Source organism: Heterodontus francisci, chromosome 36 (genome assembly GCF_036365525.1).
Source record: "Heterodontus francisci isolate sHetFra1 chromosome 36, sHetFra1.hap1, whole genome shotgun sequence".
Classification (NCBI taxonomy): domain Eukaryota; kingdom Metazoa; phylum Chordata; class Chondrichthyes; order Heterodontiformes; family Heterodontidae; genus Heterodontus; species Heterodontus francisci.
In genome coordinates this window covers 52,366,838-52,386,300 of record NC_090406.1, presented here as the reverse complement: position 1 = coordinate 52,386,300, position 19,463 = coordinate 52,366,838, and the positions used below count along the sequence as shown (strand labels likewise).

General features: G+C 63.6%; 2 protein-coding genes across 5 annotated transcripts in view; one reads left to right on the top strand and one right to left on the bottom strand.

Moving 5' to 3' along the window:
* The window catches only part of LOC137351822 (E3 ubiquitin-protein ligase arkadia-C-like), a 109,485-nt gene extending 103,406 nt beyond the window's left edge, over positions 1-6,079 (bottom strand). The window contains exons 1-2 of one of the 4 annotated variants that reach the window (XM_068016698.1): positions 5,810-6,079; positions 4,240-4,828 (exon numbers count right to left, since the gene is read on the bottom strand). In XM_068016698.1, coding sequence (XP_067872799.1) covers positions 4,240-4,646 — 407 coding nt within the window. In that variant the 5' untranslated portion in view covers positions 4,647-4,828; positions 5,810-6,079. Of the gene's footprint in view, positions 1-4,239; positions 4,829-4,952; positions 5,268-5,759 lie in introns of those variants that run through there. The other 3 variants (XM_068016695.1, XM_068016696.1, XM_068016697.1) reach the window with 3 other exon arrangements.
* rab8a (RAB8A, member RAS oncogene family) overlaps positions 5,851-19,463 on the top strand; it is a 64,978-nt gene continuing 51,365 nt past the window's right edge. The window contains exon 1 of the mRNA XM_068016699.1: positions 5,851-6,369. Within this exon, the coding sequence (XP_067872800.1) occupies positions 6,246-6,369 (124 nt within the window). The 5' untranslated portion in view covers positions 5,851-6,245. The remainder of the gene's footprint in view (positions 6,370-19,463) is intronic.

Genomic DNA, 19,463 nt, shown 5'->3' with positions numbered 1-19,463 from the left:
ATCTGCGGCCAAGGAAACACCTGTCTATTCCCTTGACTATCAAATTTATCAAGACCACTTTTCCAGTCTTCCTTGTCCCCCACCCCACCCTGTACAGCCGTGATGCCATGGCCTTGGCTCTGGCTGCACTCCCCAGATGAGCCATCACTTTCCACAGTATTCAGAACTTAATAGCAGTTGGACAGTCAGATGCACTCAGGGGTCCCCTTGCACGACCTGCAAGTTTCTTGACTGTCTGATGGTCACCTAATCCCCCTCTGCCTGCCTATTCTGTTAACGTGCTATCCATGAAACTCTCAACCTCACAGATGCACCACAGCGACGCCAGCTGCTGTTCATGTTCCGAAACCCAGAGCTCAAGCTTCTGCAACTGATAACAAATCTGGCACAAATGCTTATCCAGGACACAAGAAGTGTCCTGGAGTTCCCACATGTGAGATGGGCAAGCAAGGCTACTAAGACAAGATAACGTAGTATTAGATATTTAGGCTAGTAAAGGCTTAATAAAATGTTGAAAGCCAGCTTAAGATGAATAGTAGCTACAGGCAAAGCAGAACAAAGTGTGTCTATACACGCGTGCGTATATATGCACATGCGCGCGTTTAGGTACGCACATGTGCAGGAATATAGATGTGCGTACGCGTGTACATACAAAATCAATAAGGAACAAAACTGGATGGACCACCCGGCATCGACCCAAGCACTGGAAACAAAAACGGCAAACCCAGCCCTGTCGACCCTGCAAAGTCCTCCATAATAACATCTGGGGACTTGTGCCAAAGTCGGGAGAGCTGTCCCACAGACTTGTCAAGCAGCAGCCTGATATAGTCACAGTCACAGAATCATATCTTACAGAATGTCCCAAATACTGCCATCTCCATCCCCGGTTTACAAAAAGACCTGCTACTGAGTACAGCAACGCATCATAATTCGTAAAATATCAATCATTTGAGAAATACATTGATACACAAACATGTAAAAACATGATTTGAATGATATGCACATTTTAAACTAGTTTTTCTGTACCAACTGATCCTGGATCGACTGACACCAACTACAGAACTGCGGAATCCCACAACTCCCTGGGTATGTCCTGTCCCACTGGCAGAACAGACCCAGCAGAGGAGGTGGCAAGTGGTATACAATCAGGAGGGAGTTGACCTCAGAGTGCTCAACATTGACTTTGGATCCCATGAAGTCTCATGGTTTCAGGTCAAACATGGGCAAGGAAACCTCTGCTAATTACCACCTTCCCTCAGCCGATGAGTCAGTACTCCTCCATGTTGAACAGCACTTGGAGGAAGCACTGAGGGTGGCAAGGACGCAGAATGTACTCTGGGTGGGGGACTTCAATGTCCATCACCAAGAGTGGCTCGGTAGCACCACTACTGACCAAGCTGGCCGAGTCTTAAAGGACATAGCTGTTAGACTGGGTCTGCGGCAGCTGGTGAGGGAACCAACAAGAGGGAAAAACATACTTGACCTCGTCCTCACCAATCTGCCTGTCGCAGATGCATCTGCCCATAACAGTATCAGTTGGAGTGACCACTGCACTGTCCTTGTGGAGACGAAGTACCGTCTTCACATTGAGGATACCCTCCATTGTGTTGTGTGGATACCGTGCTAAATGGGACACATTTTGAACAGATCTAGCGACGCAAACCTGGACATCCATGAGGCATTGTAGGCCATCAGCAGCAGAATTTGTATTCAACCACAATCTGTAACCTCATGGCCTATCCCCAACTCTACCATTACCATCAAGCCAGGGATCAAACCTGGCTCAATGAAGAGAGCAGGAAGGCATGCTAGGAGCATCAGGCACACCTCAAAATGAGGTGTCAACTTGGTGAAGCTACAACCTAGGACTACTTGCGTGCCATACAGCATGAGCAGCATGCGATAGACAGAGCTAAGCAATCCCAAAACTAACAGTTCAGATCTAAGCTCTGCAGTCCTGCCACATCCAGTCACGAATGCTGTTGGACAATGAAACAACTAACAGGAAGAGGTGGTCTCCACAAATATCCCCACCCTCAATGATGGGGGAACCCAGCACATCAGTGCAAAAGACAAGGCTGAAGCATTTGCATCCATCTTCAGCCAGAAGTGCAAAGTGGATAATCCATCTCGGCTTCCTCGAGGTCCTCAGCATCACAGATGCCAGTCCTCAGCCAATTCGATCCACTCCACATAATATCAAGAAACGACTGAAGGCACTGGATACTGCAAAGGCTATGGGCCCTGACAACATTCCGGCAATAGTACTGAAGACCTGTGGCTCCAGAACTTGCCGTGTACAGCTACAACACTGGCGTCTACCCGGCAATGTGGAAAATTGCCCAGATATGTCCTGTACACAAAAAGGACAAATCCGATCCAGCAATTACCACTCCATCAGTCTACTCTCGATCATCGGTAATATATGGAAGTGGTCATCGACAATGCTATCAAGTGGCACTTGCTTAGCAATAACTTGCTCAGTGACGCTCAGTTTGGGTTTTGCCAGAGCCACTCAGCTCCTGACCTCATTACAGCAGCCTTGGTTCAAACATGGACAAAAGAGTTGAACTCAAGAGGTGAGATGAGAGTGACTGCTCTTGACATCAAGGCAGCATTTGACAGAGTACAGCATCATCAAGGAGCCCTAAAAAAACTGGAGTCAATGGGAATAGGGGAAAACTTTCCACTGGTTGGAGTCATACCTAGCACAAAAGGAAGATGGTTTTGGTTTTTGGAAGCCAATCACCTCAGCCCAAGGATATCACTGCAGGAGTTCCTCAGGGTAATGTCCTATGCCCAACCATCTCCAGCTGCTTCATCAATGACCTTCCCTCCATTAGGTCAGAAGTGGGGACGTTCGCTGATGATTGCAGTGTTTAGCACCATTTGCGGCTCCTCAGATACTGAAACAGTCTGTGCCTGCATGTAGCAAGACCTGGACAACATTCAGGCTTGGGTTGATAAGTGGCAAATAACATTCGCGCCACACAAGTGTCAGGCAATGACCATCTCCAATAGAGAATCTAACCACCTCCCTTTGACATTCAATGATATTAACATCGCTGAATCCCCATCATCAACATCCTGGGGGGGCTTACCAATGACCAGAAACTGAACTGGACCAGCCACATAAATACTGTGACTACAAGAGCAGGTCAGCAGCTGGGAATTCTGCGGCGAGTAACTCATCTCCTGACTCCCCAAAAGCCTGTCCACTATCTACAAGGCACAAGTCAGGAGTGTGATGGAATACTCTCCACTTGCCTGGATGGGTGCAGCTCCAATAACACTCAAGAACCTCAACACCATTCAGGACAAAGCAGCCGCTTGATTGGCACCCCATCTACAAACATTCACTCCCTCTATCACTGGCACACAGTGGCAGCAGTGTGTACTATCTACAAGATACACTGCAGCAATGCACCAAGCCTTCTTCGACAGCACCTTCCAAACCTGCAACCTCTTGCACATAGGACAAGGACAGCAGACGCATGAGAGCACCACCACCTGCAAATTCCCCTCCAAGCCATGCACACTATATTGACAAGGAAGTATATCGCTGTCCCTTCACTGTTGCAGAGTCAAAAACTTAGAACTCCCTTCTCACAGCACTGTGGGTGTACCTGCAGTGGTTCAAGAAGGCAGCTCACTACCATCTTCTCAAGGACAACAGGGATGGACAATAAATGCTGGCCTTGCCAGCGACACTCACATCCGCTGAATGAATGGGGAAAAAACCCACTCCCCTAGTATAAGTGTGAGTACATACCCACTGCCCTAGGACTAGTATAAGAACTGTTCTCCTGGCACAACAGTGAATATGGAATTAAAGCAATTTCACAGTGGTATTAGCAGCAATAGATGTGCTGCCTTGTGAGCACAACATTAGTCTGTTCAGTACATTTTTGGGGGCTGCCACAAACAATGTGGGTGGAAATTGATTGTGTTTCCATATGTGACTAAAACAATTACATCTGTGTGCACTTCCTGTCAGTACAAAATCAACATTAGGGATGGTCACATTTTTCAATCAACTTTTTCCTGTATACATTCCAAAGGCCACATTTATAATGGGATTTGTCAAAGTAAACTAGTCACATCATTTGATGATGAGTTTGCTGTTGAACTAAGCTCTGACATATGCAGTTTTCCTGCCATTCTGTTTCCCAGCCATCCCATCTGCAGCCCTTTAACCCTGCTCTGTTTTGTGAAGCTGGATGAGCTGGACGTTCCTACCTGTAGGTTCCTGCCCACAGTGTCATCCTCCCTTCATTCTTCTCTGATGATAGTTCATCAGATTCAGCGAGGTTTGTGCTGGAAGATGGAGATGAATCACCAACACTAGAAGAGTCATCGCTCGTGTAAGTGTAGCTCCGCACAAATTGCCGGTCACTTTGCAAAGCAAGCTTAAGTTCCTCTGAAAAGCAGGAATGTTCAGCATTCAGACACTCCGTCCACTGGGCAGCCTCCTGCCCTTTCACCTCAGAAGTTGAAGGCACCCTGCTGTTTTCTGGGATAATACCATTGAACATTGAAGGACATGAACCATCCAAACCAGCAGGCGGTGCCTTTCCCATGGGCTCTTGCTCTAAGCTGGAAGCAAGTGGGATCTCTGGTAATTCTGCTGCTGGTTCCATTGTCATCAGAGCACCAAAGAATGTAACTGGGCCCTGCAGTGCAAAAGATATCAAAATCTTGAAAAGAAATGGTAATGGCTTCTGTGATACAGAGTCGTTTGTTCAGCAAACCTTTCCCCAAACGGTTTGCCCTGGAGTTTCCTGTTGTCAGCTTTGCAATATGAATGTTTTCTTCTACAAACAGCTCACTGCAGGAACAAGAATTACACATGCTGTCAACATCCTTATTTACCATATTTGTATCAAAGTGTTACAGAAAAATAAACTGTCAGCACACTTCAATGTATGTGTTATGTTTCTTAGACAAATCACCTTTAACATAGAACAAAACGTTCAAAGGTGGTTCTCAGAGGTGCAATCAAAAAAAATGGGCATCGCGTCAAAGAAGGGGATAATAGGAGGAATGACGAAAGCTGGTCGACAAAATTGGTTTATAAAGGGTCTTGAAGGAGGAAAGAGAGAAGGGGTTTCTCATTGACCCCTCCTCACTCTGGGGGAGAGGGGATCTTACTGACCCCTCACTCTGGGGGAGTGGTGGGGGGATCTTACTGACCCCTCACTCTGGGGGAGGGGGTCTTACTGACCCCTCACTCTGGGGGAGGTCAGGGGGAGGGGGAGAAGGTCTTACTGACCCCTCACTCTGGGGGAGGTGGGGGGGGTGTAGGTCTTACTGACCCCTCACTCTGGGGGAGGTGGGGGGGGGGGGGGGGGGAAAGAGGTCTTACTGACCCCTCACTCTGGGGGAGGTGGGGGTTTACTGAACCCCCCACCCTGGGGGAGGGGAGGTTTTACTGAACCCCCCACCCTGGGGGAGGGGAGGTTTTACTGAACCCCCCACCCTGGGGGAGGGGAGGTTTTACTGAACCCCCCACTCTGGGGGAGGTCTTACTGACCCCCCACTCTGGGGGAGGTCTTACTGACCCCCCACTCTGGGGGAGGTGGGGGGGGGGGGATATTACTGACCCTTCACTCCGGGGGAGGGGGAAGATGTTCACTCTAGGGGGAAGAAGGAATTCTCATTGACCCCTCTGGTCTGTGAGACCTCGCTGGCGCCGAGACAGTATGTGAGGGGCGTAGCTGCTCTGGGAATAGGCCCAAGCCTCGGCCTGTGGTACTCACACCCTCAACTGGACCCCGTTTTCTTTCACACAAACACCCTGGATTCTCACCTCGCTGTGACCTCACTTCCGGAATCACTGTGGGGCACAAGGAGCGCACACACAGGAGACAAGAGGCGCCACTCCCGCGCTCTCGGAGGACGGGCCTGGTCCTCCAAGCCGCTTGCCAGTCCCATTCATCACCAGCGCACAGGAAACCAGGCAAGTGGGAACTAGAGCTAAGAGTAGTCGAGCCCTACAGTAGGGCTTGTTAATGTGGAACCGGGAGCTGCCACGACCATACGGTTCCCGGCGGAAACAGTTGTCAAACCGAATGGGAGCGCGGTGGCTTGTGATGTCAGTGATTGACAGCTGTAACGACCAATCCACACAGCGTTGGAAGGCGTAACGGGCTATGATGGCCAATGGGCGTGGTCGACAGCCTAACACGGACCAATGAGAAGCTGGGAGGCAGAACTTCCGGCGGAGCTGGGCGCGGGAGGCGGCCATGGCGAAGACCTACGACTATCTGTTCAAACTGCTGCTGATCGGGGATAGCGGCGTCGGCAAAACCTGCGTCCTGTTCCGCTTCTCCGAGGATGCCTTTAATACCACTTTCATCTCCACTATCGGTATGAGGCGGGACTGGAGTCGGAGCCTGTCGGCTGGTTCCGGGATGGGGGAATAGGGGCGGTGGGAGGAATTTGGGGGGCGGCAGTAATGAGGTGGTTGGGCGAATTGGATATATTGTGGCGGAAATTGGGGTGGGGTGAAAGGTAATGGTGGGGGTTGGAGGAATTGGATATTGTGGGGGGGCGGGGAATTGGATCTTGTTTGGGGGGGGCGGGGTGGCGGGGAATTGGATATTGTTTGGGGGGGGCGGGGTGGCGGGGAATTGGATATTGTTTGGGGGGGCGGGGTGGCGGGGAATTGGATATTGTTTGGGGGAGGCGGGGTGGCGGGGAATTGGATATTGTTTGGGGGTGGCGGGGAATTGGATATTGTTTGGGGGGGCGGGGGTGGCGGGGAATTGGATATTGTTTGGGGGGGCGGGGTGGCGGGGAATTGGATATTGTTTGGGGGGGGCGGGGTGGCGGGGAATTGGATATTGTTTGGGGGGGGGCGGGGTGGCGGGGAATTGGATATTGTTTGGGGGGCGGGGTGGCGGGGAATTGGATATTGTTTGGGGGGGGCGGGGTGGCGGGGAATTGGATATTGTTTGGGGGGGGCGGGGTGGCGGGGAATTGGATATTGTTTGGGGGTGGCGGGGTGGCGGGGAATTGGATATTGTTTGGGGGGGGGCGGGGTGGCGGGGAATTGGATATTGTTTGGGGGGGGCGGGGTGGCGGGGAATTGGATATTGTTTGGGGGGGGCGGGGTGGCGGGGAATTGGATATTGTTTGGGGGGGGGCGGGGTGGCGGGGAATTGGATATTGTTTGGGGGGGGCGGGGTGGCGGGGAATTGGATATTGTTTGGGGGGGGCGGGGTGGCGGGGAATTGGATATTGTTTGGGGGGGGCGGGGGTGGCGGGGAATTGGATATTGTTTGGGGGGGGGCGGGGTGGCGGGGAATTGGATATTGTTTGGGGGGGGCGGGGTGGCGGGGAATTGGATATTGTTTGGGGGGGGCGGGGTGGCGGGGAATTGGATATTGTTTGGGGGGGGCGGGGTGGCGGGGAATTGGATATTGTTTGGGGGGGGCGGGGGTGGCGGGGAATTGGATATTGTTTGGGGGGGGCGGGGTGGCGGGGAATTGGATATTGTTTGGGGGGGGCGGGGTGGCGGGGAATTGGATATTGGGGGGGGGCGGGGAATTGGATATTGGGGGGGGCGGGGAATTGGATATTGGGGGGGGGGGCGGGGAATTGGATATTGGGGGGGGGCGGGGAATTGGATATTGGGGGGGGCGGGGCGGGTAATTGGATATTGGGGGGGGGGCGGGGAATTGGATATTGGGGGGGGCGGGGCGTGGAATTGGATATTGGGGGGGGCGGGGAATTGGATATTGGGGGGGGGGGCGGGGGTGGCGGGGAATTGGATATTGGGGGGGGGCGGGGTGGCGGGGAATTGGATATTGGGGGGTGGCGGGGAATTGGATATTGGGGGGGTGGCGGGGAATTGGATATTGGGGGGGCGGGGGTGGCGGGGAATTGGATATTGGGGGGGGCGGGGTGGCGGGGAATTGGATATTGGGGGGGGCGGGGAATTGGATATTGGGGAGGGCGGGGAATTGGATATTGGGGGGGGCGGGGTGGCGGGGAATTGGATATTGGGGGGGGGGCGGGGTGGCGGGGAATTGGATATTGGGGGGGGGCGGGGTGGCGGGGAATTGGATATTGGGGGGGGTGGCGGGGAATTGGATATTGTTGGGGGGTGGCGGGGAATTGGATATTGTTGGGGGGTGGCGGGGAATTGGATATTGTTTGGGGGGGTGGCGGGGAATTGGATATTGTTTGGGGGGGTGGCGGGGAATTGGATATTGGGGGGGTGGCGGGGAATTGGATATTGTTTGGGGGGGGTGGCGGGGAATTGGATATTGGGGGGGTGGCGGGGAATTGGATATTGTTGGGGGGTGGCGGGGAATTGGATATTGTTTGGGGGGGCGGGGTGGCGGGGAATTGGATATTGTTTGGGGGGGCGGGGTGGCGGGGAATTGGATATTGTTTGGGGGGGGCGGGGTGGCGGGGAATTGGATATTGTTTGGGGGGGCGGGGTGGCGGGGAATTGGATATTGTTTGGGGGGGCGGGGTGGCGGGGAATTGGATATTGTTTGGGGGGGCGGGGGTGGCGGGGAATTGGATATTGTTTGGGGGGGCGGGGTGGCGGGGAATTGGATATTGTTTGGGGGGGCGGGGTGGCGGGGAATTGGATATTGTTTGGGGTGGCGGGGAATTGGATATTGTTTGGGGGGGCGGGGGTGGCGGGGAATTGGATATTGTTTGGGGGGGCGGGGTGGCGGGGAATTGGATATTGTTTGGGGGGGCGGGGTGGCGGGGAATTGGATATTGTTTGGGGGGGCGGGGTGGCGGGGAATTGGATATTGTTTGGGGGGGTGGCGGGGAATTGGATATTGTTTGGGGGGGTGGCGGGGAATTGGATATTGTTTGGGGGGGTGGCGGGGAATTGGATATTGTTTGGGGGGGTGGCGGGGAATTGGATATTGTTTGGGGGGGTGGCGGGGAATTGGATATTGTTTGGGGGGGTGGCGGGGAATTGGATATTGTTTGGGGGGGTGGCGGGGAATTGGATATTGTTTGGGGGGGGTGGCGGGGAATTGGATATTGTTTGGGGGGGTGGCGGGGAATTGGATATTGTTTGGGGGGGTGGCGGGGAATTGGATATTGTTTGGGGGGGTGGCGGGGAATTGGATATTGTTTGGGGGGGTGGCGGGGAATTGGATATTGTTTGGGGGGGTGGCGGGGAATTGGATATTGTTTGGGGGGGTGGCGGGGAATTGGATATTGTTTGGGGGGGTGGCGGGGAATTGGATATTGTTTGGGGGGGTGGCGGGGAATTGGATATTGTTTGGGGGGGGTGGCGGGGAATTGGATATTGTTTGGGGGGGGTGGCGGGGAATTGGATATTGTTTGGGGGGGTGGCGGGGAATTGGATATTGTTTGGGGGGGTGGCGGGGAATTGGATATTGTTTGGGGGGGTGGCGGGGAATTGGATATTGTTTGGGGGGGTGGCGGGGAATTGGATATTGTTTGGGGGGGTGGCGGGGAATTGGATATTGTTTGGGGGGGTGGCGGGGGATTGGATATTGTTTGGGGGTGGCGGGGAATTGGATATTGTTTGGGGGTGGCGGGGAATTGGATATTGTTTGGGGGGTGGCGGGGAATTGGATATTGTTTGGGGGGTGGCGGGGAATTGGATATTGTTTGGGGGGGTGGCGGGGAATTGGATATTGTTTGGGGGGTGGCGGGGGATTGGATATTGTTTGGGGGTGGCGGGGGATTGGATATTGTTGGGGGGTGGCGGGGAATTGATATTGTTTGGGGGGTGGCGGGGAATTGGATATTGTTTGGGGGGTGGCGGGGAATTGGATATTGTCTGGGGGTGGCGGTGAATTGGATATTGTTTGGGGGTGGCGGGGTGGCGGGGAATTGGATATTGTTTGGGGGGGCGGGGTGGCGGGGAATTGGATATTGTTTGGGGGGGGGCGGGGTGGTGGGGAATTGGATATTGTTTGTGGGTGGCGGGGAATGGGATATTGTGTGGGGGGAGGTGGGTGGCGGGGAATGGGATATTGTGTGGGGGGAGGTGGGTGGCGGGGAATGGGATATTGTGTGGGGGGAGGTGGGTGGCGGGGAATGGGATATTGTGGTGGGGCTGGGTGGGTGGCGGGGAATGGGATATTGTGGTGGGGGGGGTGGGTGGCAGGGAATGGGATATTGTGGTGGGGCTGGGTGGGTGGCGGGGAATGGGATATTGTGGTGGGGCTGGGTGGGTGGCGGGGAATGGGATATTGTGGTGGGGCTGGGTGGGTGGCGGGGAATGGGATATTGTGGTGGGGCTGGGTGGGTGGCGGGAATGGGATATTGTGGTGGGGGGGGTGGGTGGCGGGGAATGGGATATTGTGGTGGGGGGGGGTGTGTGGCGGGGAATTGGTTATTGTGGTTGGGGGGGGTGGGTGGTGGGGAATTGGATATTGTGGTTGGGGGGGTAGTGGCGGGGAATTGGATATTGTGGTTGGGGCAGGGTGGGTGGCGGGGAATTGGATATTGTGGTGGGGGGGGTGGGTGGCGGGGAATTGGATATTGTGGTGGGGGGGGGTGATGGGGGAATTGAATATTGTGGTGGGGGGGGGGTGATGGGGGAATTGGATATTGTGGGGGGGGGGTGATGGGGGAATTGGATATTGTGGTGGGGGTGGGGTGGGGGGGGAATTGGATATTGGGCGTAGCTGAAAATTGGGAGCCAGGGATGGAGTGGTGCAGGCAGTGGGGGGGTGGGTGGGTGGAGGGGAGAGAGGGCAGAGAGGATGGATGTGGGGAATGAGAGAGGAGGGGGAGTGGGGGGCAGAGAAGGGGGAAATGGGGACGGGGGAGAGAGGATGGGGAGCGGGGGGCCGAGAAGGGGGAAATGGGGACGGGGGAGAGAGGAGGGGGAGTGGGGGGTAGAGAAGGGGGAAATGGGGAAGGGGAGAGAGGAGGGGGAGTGGGGGGCAGAGAAGGGGGAAATGGGGAAGGGGAGAGAGGAGGGGGAGTGGGGGGCAGAGAAGGGGGAAATGGGGACGGGGAGAGAGGAGGGGGAGTGGGGGGCAGAGAAGGGGGAAATGGGGACGGGGGAGAGAGGAGGGGGAGTGGGTGGCAGAGAAGGGGGAGATGGGGAGCAGAGATGGGGGAAATGGGGACGGGGGAGAGAGGAGGGGGAGTGGGGGGCAGAGAAGGGGGAAATGGGGACGGGGAGAGAGGAGGGGGAGTGGGGACAGAGAAGGGGGAAATGGGGACAGGGGGAGGGAGGAGGGTGGGGGTGGCAGAAGAGGATGGGGGGGAGTGGTGGGGGCCGGCAGAGGAGGATGGGGGAGTGGTGGGGGCCGGCAGAGGAGGATGGGGGAGTGATGGGGGCCGACAGAGGAGGATGGGGGTGGTAGGGATGTGGGGACGAGAGGGGGATGTGGGTGGGGCTGGATAGGGAGCGGGGAGGGAAGAGTGTGGGGCGGCGGGGGGGGGAGTTTTTGGGGGCAGAAAGAAGAGGGAGTGTGGGGGGGGGTGAAGAGAGGGGGATGGGGGAAGAGAGTGGGAGGGAGTGTTTCGGGGCAGCGAGAAGGTGGAGGGGGGAGTGGGGGGCAGAGAAGGGGGAAATGGGGATGGGGGAGTGGTGGGGGCGGCAGAGGAGGATGGGGGAGTGGTGGGGGCGGCAGAGGAGGATGGGGGAGTGGTGGGGGCGGCAGAGGAGGATGGGGGAGTGGTGGGGGCGGCAGAGGAGGATGGGGGAGTGGTGGGGGCGGCAGGGGAGGGTGGTGGGGGCAGCAGAGGAGGAAGAGAGCAGGGGGAGCGGGAAGAGAGTGGGGTGGGGAGAGTGTTTGGGGGCAGAAAGAAGAGGGAGTGTGGGGGGGTAAGAGAGGGTGGGTGAGTGTGGGGGCAGAGAGAAGGGGGGTGAAGAGAGAGGGGGAGGGGGGGAAGAGAGTGGGAGGGAGTGTTTCGGGGCAGAGAGAAGGTGCAGGGTGCAGGAGAGGGGGGGAGGGGGAGGATAGAGGGCGGAGTGGAGTGTGGGGAGGAGAGAGGGGGGAGTGTGGGGAGGGGAGGGGGGAGTGTGGGGGGGGGGAAGTGTGGGGGGGGGAGGGGGGAGTGTGGGGGGGGAGGGGGGAGTGTGGGGGGGGTGAGTGTGGGGGAGGGGGGAGTGTGGGGGGAGGGGGGAGTGGGGGGAGTGTGGGGGGGGGAGGGGGAGTGTGGGGGGAGGGGAGGAGGGAGGGGGGAGTGGGGGGAGTGTGGGGGGGGGAGGGGGAGTGTGGGGGGAGGGGAGGAGGGAGGGGGGGAGTGTGGGGGGAGGGGAGGAGAGAGGGGGGAGTGTGGGGGGAGGGGAGGAGAGAGGGGGGAGTGTGGGGGGAGGGGAGGAGAGAGGGGGGAGTGTGGGGGGAGGGGAGGAGAGAGGGGGGAGTGTGGGGGGAGGGGAGGAGAGAGGGGGGAGTGTGGGGGGAGGGGAGGAGGGAGGGGGGAGTGTGGGGGGAGGGGAGGAGAGAGGGGGGAGTGTGGGGGGAGGGGAGGAGAGAGGGGGGGAGTGTGGGGGGAGGGGAGGAGAGAGGGGGGAGTGTGGGGGAGGGGAGGGGAGGGAGAGAGGGGGGAGTGTGGGGGGAGGGGAGGGAGGAGAGAGGGGGGAGTGTGGGGGGAGGGGAGGAGAGAGGGGGGAGTGTGGGGGGAGGGGAGGAGAGAGGGGGGAGTGTGGGGGGAGGGGAGGAGAGAGGGGGGAGTGTGGGGGGAGGGGAGGAGAGAGGGGGGAGTGTGGGGGGAGGGGAGGAGAGAGGGGGGAGTGTGGGGGGAGGGGAGGAGAGAGGGGGGAGTGTGGGGGGAGGGGAGGAGAGAGGGGGGAGTGTGGGGGGAGGGGGGAGTGTGGGGGGAGGGGAGGAGAGAGGGGGGAGTGTGGGGGGAGGGGAGGGAGAGGGGGGAGTGTGGGGGGAGGGGAGGAGAGAGGGGGGAGTGTGGGGGGAGGGGGAGGAGAGAGGGGGAGTGTGGGGGGAGGGGAGGAGAGAGGGGGGAGTGTGGGGGGAGGGGAGGAGAGAGGGGGGAGTGTGGGGGGAGGGGGGAGTGTGGGGGGAGGGGGGAGTGTGGGGGGAGGGGAGGAGAGAGGGGGGAGTGTGGGGGGAGGGGAGGAGAGAGGGGGGAGTGTGGGGGGGGGGGGAGAGAGGGGGGAGTGTGGGGGGAGGGGAGGAGAGAGGGGGGAGTGTGGGGGGAGGGGAGGTGAGAGGGGGGAGTGTGGGGGGAGGGGAGGTGTGAGGGGGAGTGTGGGGGGAGGGGAGGAGGAGGGGGGAGTGTGGGGGGAGGGGAGGAGAGAGGGGGGAGTGTGGGGGGAGTGTGGGGGGGAGGGGAGGGAGAGGGGGGAGTGTGGGGGGAGGGGAGGTGAGAGGGGGTGTGTGGGGGGAGGGGGGGTGAGGGGGGGAGTGTGGGGGGAGGGGGGAGTGTGGGGGGTGGGGTGGTGTGTGGGGGGAGGGGGGGTGTGTGGGGGGAGGGGGGTGAGAGGGGGGTGTGTGGGGGGAGGGGGGAGGAGGGGGAGTGTGGGGGGAGGGGAGGAGTGAGGGGGGAGTGTGGGGGGAGGGGGAGGAGGAGGGGGGAGTGTGGGGGGTGGGGAGGGGTGGGGGGAGTGTGGGGGGAGGGGAGGGTGAGGGGGGGTGTGTGGGGGGAGGGGTGGAGAGAGGGGGGAGTGTGGGGGGTGGGGAGGGAGTGGGGGGGAGTGTGGGGGGTGGGGAGGAGAGGGGGGGAGTGTGGGGGGAGGGGAGGGTGAGGGGGGGTGGGTGGGGGGAGGGGAGGTGAGTGGGGGGAGGGTGGGGGGTGGGGAGGTGTGAGGGGGGGAGGGTGGGGGGTGGGGGAGGGGGGGTGGGGGGGAGTGGGGGGTGGTGGGGGGTGGGGTGGTGGTGGGGGGGGGTGGGGGGGTGGGGTGGTGAGGGGGGAGGGTGGGGGGTGGGGGAGGAGAGAGGGGGGGGTGGGTGGGGGGAGGGGAGGGAGTGGGGGGGAGGGTGGGGGGAGGGGTGGAGAGGGGGGGGTGGGTGGGGGGAGGGGAGGGAGAGGGGGGTGGGTGGGGGGTGGGGGGGAGAGGGGGGGAGGGTGGGGGGTGGGGAGGTGAGAGGGGGGAGGGTGGGGGGTGGGGAGGAGAGTGGGGGGGAGGGTGGGGGGAGGGGTGGTGAGTGGGGGGGGTGGGTGGGGGGAGGGGTGGTGGGTGGGGGGAGGGGAGGTGTGAGGGGGGAGGGGTGGAGGGTGGGGGGAGGGTGGGGGGAGGGGTGGAGGGTGGGGGGTGGGGGAGGAGAGAGGGGGGTGGGTGGGGGGTGGGGAGGAGAGGGGGGGTGGGTGGGGGGGAGGGGAGGGGTGTGGGGGGGGGTGGGGAGGAGTGGGGGGGTGGGGTGGGGGAGGGGAGGTGGGGGGGGTGGGTGGGGGGTGGGGGGTGGGGGGAGGGGTGGTGGGTGGGGGGTGGGGAGGAGTGAGGGGGAGGGTGGGGGGAGGGGTGGAGAGAGGGGGGGAGGGTGGGGGGTGGGGAGGAGAGAGGGGGGTGGGTGGGGGGAGGGGAGGAGGAGTGGGGGGTGGGTGGGGTGGGGGGGTGGGGGGGGTGGGGGGTGGGTGGGGGGAGGGGAGGAGAGAGGGGGGAGGGTGGGGGGAGGGGAGGAGAGAGGGGGGAGGGTGGGGGGAGGGGAGGAGGAGGGGGGAGGGTGGGGGGAGGGGAGGGGGGGAGGGGGGAGTGTGGGGGGAGGGGAGGAGAGAGGGGGGAGTGTGGGGGGAGGGGAGGAGAGAGGGGGGAGTGTGGGGGGAGGGGAGGAGAGAGGGGGGAGTGTGGGGGGAGGGGAGGAGGAGGGGGGGAGTGTGGGGGGAGGGGAGGAGAGAGGGGGGAGTGTGGGGGGAGGGGAGGAGAGAGGGGAGGAGAGAGGGGGGAGTGTGGGGGGAGGGGAGGAGAGAGGGGGGAGTGTGGGGGGAGGGGAGGAGAGAGGGGGGAGTGTGGGGGGAGGGGAGGAGAGAGGGGGGAGTGTGGGGGGAGGGGAGGGAGAGAGGGGGGAGTGTGGGGGAGGGGAGGAGAGAGGGGGAGTGTGGGGGGAGGGGAGGAGAGAGGGGGGAGTGTGGGGGGAGGGGAGGAGAGAGGGGGGAGTGTGGGGGGAGGGGAGGAGAGAGGGGGGAGTGTGGGGGGAGGGGAGGAGAGAGGGGGGAGTGTGGGGGGAGGGAGGAGGAGAGGGGGGGAGTGTGGGGGGAGGGGAGGAGAGGGGGGAGTGTGGGGGGAGGGGAGGAGAGAGGGGGGAGGGGGGAGAGAGGGGGAGGGAGGGGGGAGGGGGGAGAGAGGGGTGGGGGGAGGGGGGAGGGGGGAGTGTGGGGGGAGGGGAGGGGGGGAGGGGGGAGTGTGGGGGGGAGGGGTGAGGGGGAGGGGGGAGGAGGGGAGGGGGGAGGGGAGGGGGGAGTGTGGGGGGAGGGGAGAGGGAGGGGGGAGTGTGGGGGGAGGGGGGAGTGTGGGGGGAGGGAGGAGAGAGGGGGGAGTGTGGGGGGAGGGGAGGGAGAGAGGGGGGAGTGTGGGGGGAGGGGAGGAGAGAGGGGGGAGTGTGGGGGGAGGGGAGGAGAGAGGGGGGAGTGTGGGGGGAGGGGAGGAGAGAGGGGGGGGTGTGGGGGGGAGGGGAGGAGAGAGGGGGGAGTGTGGGGGGAGGGGAGGAGAGAGGGGGGAGTGTGGGGGGAGGGGAGGAGAGAGGGGGGAGTGTGGGGGAGGGGAGGAGAGAGGGGGGAGTGTGGGGGGAGGGGAGGAGAGAGGGGGGAGTGTGGGGGGAGGGGAGGAGTGGGGGGGAGTGTGGGGGGAGGGGAGGAGGTCGGGGGGGGAGGGAGGAGTGTGGGGAGTGGGGGGGGGAGGGGGGAGTGTGGGGGAGTCGGGGGGGGGAGGGGGGTGTGGGGTGGGGGGGGGGAGGGGGGGTGTGGGGTGGGGGGGGGAGGGGGGAGGTGTGGGGGGGAGGAGGGAGGAGGGGAGTGTGGGGGGGAGGGGGAGGGAGTGTGGGGGGGGGGGGGAGGGGAGTGTGGGGGGGAGGGGGGAGTGTGGGGGGGAGGTGGGGGGGGAGGGGGAGGTGAGAGGGGGGAGGGTGGGGGGAGGGGAGGAGAGAGGGGGAGGGTGGGGGGAGGGGAGGAGAGAGGGGGGAGGGTGGGGGGAGGGGAGGAGTGAGGGGGGAGGGTGGGGGGAGGGGAGGAGAGTGGGGGGAGGGTGGGGGGGGGGGAGAGAGGGGGGGGAGGGTGGGGGGAGGGGAGGGAGAGGGGGGAGGGTGGGGGAGGGGGTGGAGGGTGGGGGGAGGGGAGGAGAGAGGGGGGGTGGGGGAGGAGAGAGGGGGAGGGTGGGGGGAGGGGAGGAGGGTGGGGGGAGGGGAGGAGTGGAGGGGGGGTGGGTGGGGGAGGGGAGGAGAGAGGGGGGAGTGTGGGGGGAGGGGAGGAGAGAGGGGGGTGTGGGGGGAGGGTGGGGGGTGGGGAGGGAGGGGGGGAGTGTGGGGGGGGGAGGAGAGAGGGGGGAGTGTGGGGGGAGGGGAGGAGGAGGGGGGAGTGTGGGGGGAGGGGAGGAGTGTGGGGGGGGGGAGTGTGGGGGGAGGGGAGGAGAGGGGGGAGTGTGGGGGGAGGGGAGGTGTGGGGGGAGTGTGGGGGGTGGGGGTGAGGAGGGGGGAGTGTGGGGGGAGGGGAGGAGGAGGGGGGAGTGTGGGGGGGAGGGGAGGAGGAGGGGGGTGGTGGGGGGAGGGGGTGGAGAGAGGGGGGAGTGTGGGGGGAGGGGAGGAGTGAGGGGGGTGTGTGGGGGGAGGGGAGGTGAGGGGGGGGGGTGGGGGGAGGGGAGGAGAGAGGGGGGAGGGTGGGGGGAGGGGAGGAGAGAGGGGGAGGGTGGGGGGAGGGGTGGGGGGAGGGTGGGGGAGGGGAGGGGGGAGGGTGGGGGAGGGGAGGAGAGGGGGGAGGGTGGGGGGAGGGGAGGAGTGAGGGGGGGAGGGTGGGGGGAGGGGTGGAGGGGGGGGAGGGTGGGGGGAGGGGAGGAGAGAGGGGGGAGGGTGGGGGGAGGGGAGGAGAGAGGGGGGAGGGTGGGGGGAGGGGAGGAGAGAGGGGGGAGGGTGGGGGGAGGGGAGGTGTGAGGGGGGAGGGTGGGGGGAGGGAGGAGAGAGGGGGTGGGGTGGGGGGAGGGGAGGAGTGTGGGGGGAGGGTGGGGGGAGGGGAGGGGGAGGGTGGGGGGAGGGGTGGAGAGGGGGGAGGGTGGGGGAGGGGGAGGTGGGGGGGAGGGGAGGAGGAGGGGGGAGGGGAGGGTGTGGGGGGAGGGGAGGAGAGAGGGGGGGAGGGTGTGGGGGAGGGGAGGGAGGGGGAGTGTGGGGGGAGGGGAGGAGAGAGGGGGGGAGGGTGGGGGGAGGGGAGGAGAGAGGGGGGAGGGTGGGGGGAGGGGGGAGAGTGGGGGGAGGGGAGGAGAGAGGGGGGGAGTGTGGGGGGAGGGGGAGGAGAGAGGGGGGAGGGTGGGGGGAGGGGAGGAGAGAGGGGGGAGGGTGGGGGGAGGGGAGGAGAGAGGGGGGGAGGGTGGGGGGAGGTGAGGGGGAGGGGGGAGGGTGGGGGGAGGGGAGGAGAGAGGGGGGTGGGTGGGGGGAGGGGAGGGAGAGGGGGGAGGGTGGGGGGAGGGGAGGAGAGAGGGGGGAGGGTGGGGGGAGGGGGAGGGAGAGGGGGGAGGGTGGGGGGAGGGGGGAGTGTGGGGGGGAGGGGGGGAGTGTGGGGGGAGGGGAGGAGAGAGGGGGGAGTGTGGGGGGAGGGGAGGGAGTGAGGGGGGGAGTGTGGGGGGAGGGGAGGAGAGAGGGGGGAGTGTGGGGGGAGGGGAGGAGAGAGGGGGGAGTGTGGGGGGAGGGGAGGAGAGAGGGGGGAGTGTGGGGGGAGTGTGGGGGGGGAGGGGAGGAGAGAGGGGGGAGTGTGGGGGGAGGGGAGGAGGAGGGGAGGAGGAGGGGGGAGTGTGGGGGGAGGGGAGGAGAGAGGGGGGAGTGTGGGGGGAGGGGAGGAGAGAGGGGGGAGTGTGGGGGGAGGGGAGGAGAGAGGGGGGAGTGTGGGGGGAGGGGAGGAGAGAGGGGGGAGTGTGGGGGGAGGGGAGGAGAGAGAGGGGAGTGTGGGGGGAGGGGAGGAGAGAGGGGGGAGTGTGGGGGGAGGGGAGGAGAGAGGGGGGAGTGTGGGGGGAGGGGAGGAGAGAGGGGGGAGTGTGGGGGGAGGGGAGGAGAGAGGGGGAGTGTGGGGGGAGGGGAGGAGAGAGGGGGGAGTGTGGGGGGAGGGGAGGAGAGAGGGGGGAGTGTGGGGGGAGGGGAGGAGAGAGGGGGGAGTGTGGGGGGAGGGGAGGAGAGAGGGGGTGAGGGGAGGGAGGAGAGAGGGGGGAGGGGAGGGGGGAGGGGAGGAGAGAGGGGGAGGGGAGGGGGGAGGGGGGAGGGGAGGGGGGAGGGGGGAGTGTGGGGGAGGGAGAGGGGAGGGGGAGGGGGGAGTGTGGGGGGAGGGGAGGAGGAGAGGGGGGAGTGTGGGGGGAGGGGGGAGTGTGGGGGGAGGGGAGGAGAGAGGGGGGAGTGTGGGGGAGGGGAGGAGAGAGGGGGGAGTGTGGGGGGAGGGAGGAGAGAGGGGGGAGTGTGGGGGGAGGGGAGGAGAGAGGGGGGAGTGTGGGGGGAGGGGAGGAGAGAGGGGGGAGTGTGGGGGGAGGGGAGGAGAGAGGGGGGAGTGTGGGGGGAGGGGAGGAGAGAGGGGGGAGTGTGGGGGGAGGGGAGGAGAGAGGGGGGAGTGTGGGGGGAGGGGAGGAGAGAGGGGGAGTGTGGGGGGAGGGGAGGAGAGAGGGGGGAGTGTGGGGGAGGGGAGGAGAGAGGGGGGAGTGTGGGGGGAGGGGAGGAGCGGGGAGGGGGAGTGTGGGGGGAGGGGAGGGGGGGGGAGGGAGGAGTGTGGGGAGTCGGGGGGGGGAGGGGGGAGTGTGGGAGTCGGGGGGAGGGAGGGGGGTGTGGGGTCGGGGGGGGGGAGGAGGGGTGTGGGGTCGGGGGGGGGAGGGGGGAGTGTGGGGGGGAGGAGGGAGGGAGGGGAGTGTGGGGGGGAGGGGGGAGGGGAGTGTGGGGGGAGGGGGGGAGGGGAGGTGAGGGGGGGAGGGGGGAGTGTGGGGGGGAGGAGAGAGGGGGGAGTGTGGGGGAGGGGAGGAGAGAGGGGGGGAGTGAGGGGGGAGTGGGGAGTCGGGGGGGGGAGGGGGGGAGTGTGGGAGTCGGGGGGGGGGGAGGAGGGGAGTGTGGGGAGTCGGAGGGGGAGTGGGGGGGAGGGGGGAGGGGGAGTGGGGGGAGGAGAGAGGGGAGTGTGGGGGGGAGGAGAGAGGGGAGTGGGGGGAGGAGAGAGGGGAGTGTGGGGGGGAGGAGAGAGGGAGTGTGGGGGGGAGGGGGGAGTGTGGGGGGAGGAGGGAGTGTGGGGGGGAGGAGAGAGGGGGGAGTGTGGGGGGGGGGAGGAGGAGAGAGGGGGGAGTGTGGGGGGGGGGGAGGAGGAGAGAGGGGGGAGTGTGGGGGGGGGGAGGGAGGAGAGAGGGGGGAGTGTGGGGGGCGGGAGGAGGAGAGAGA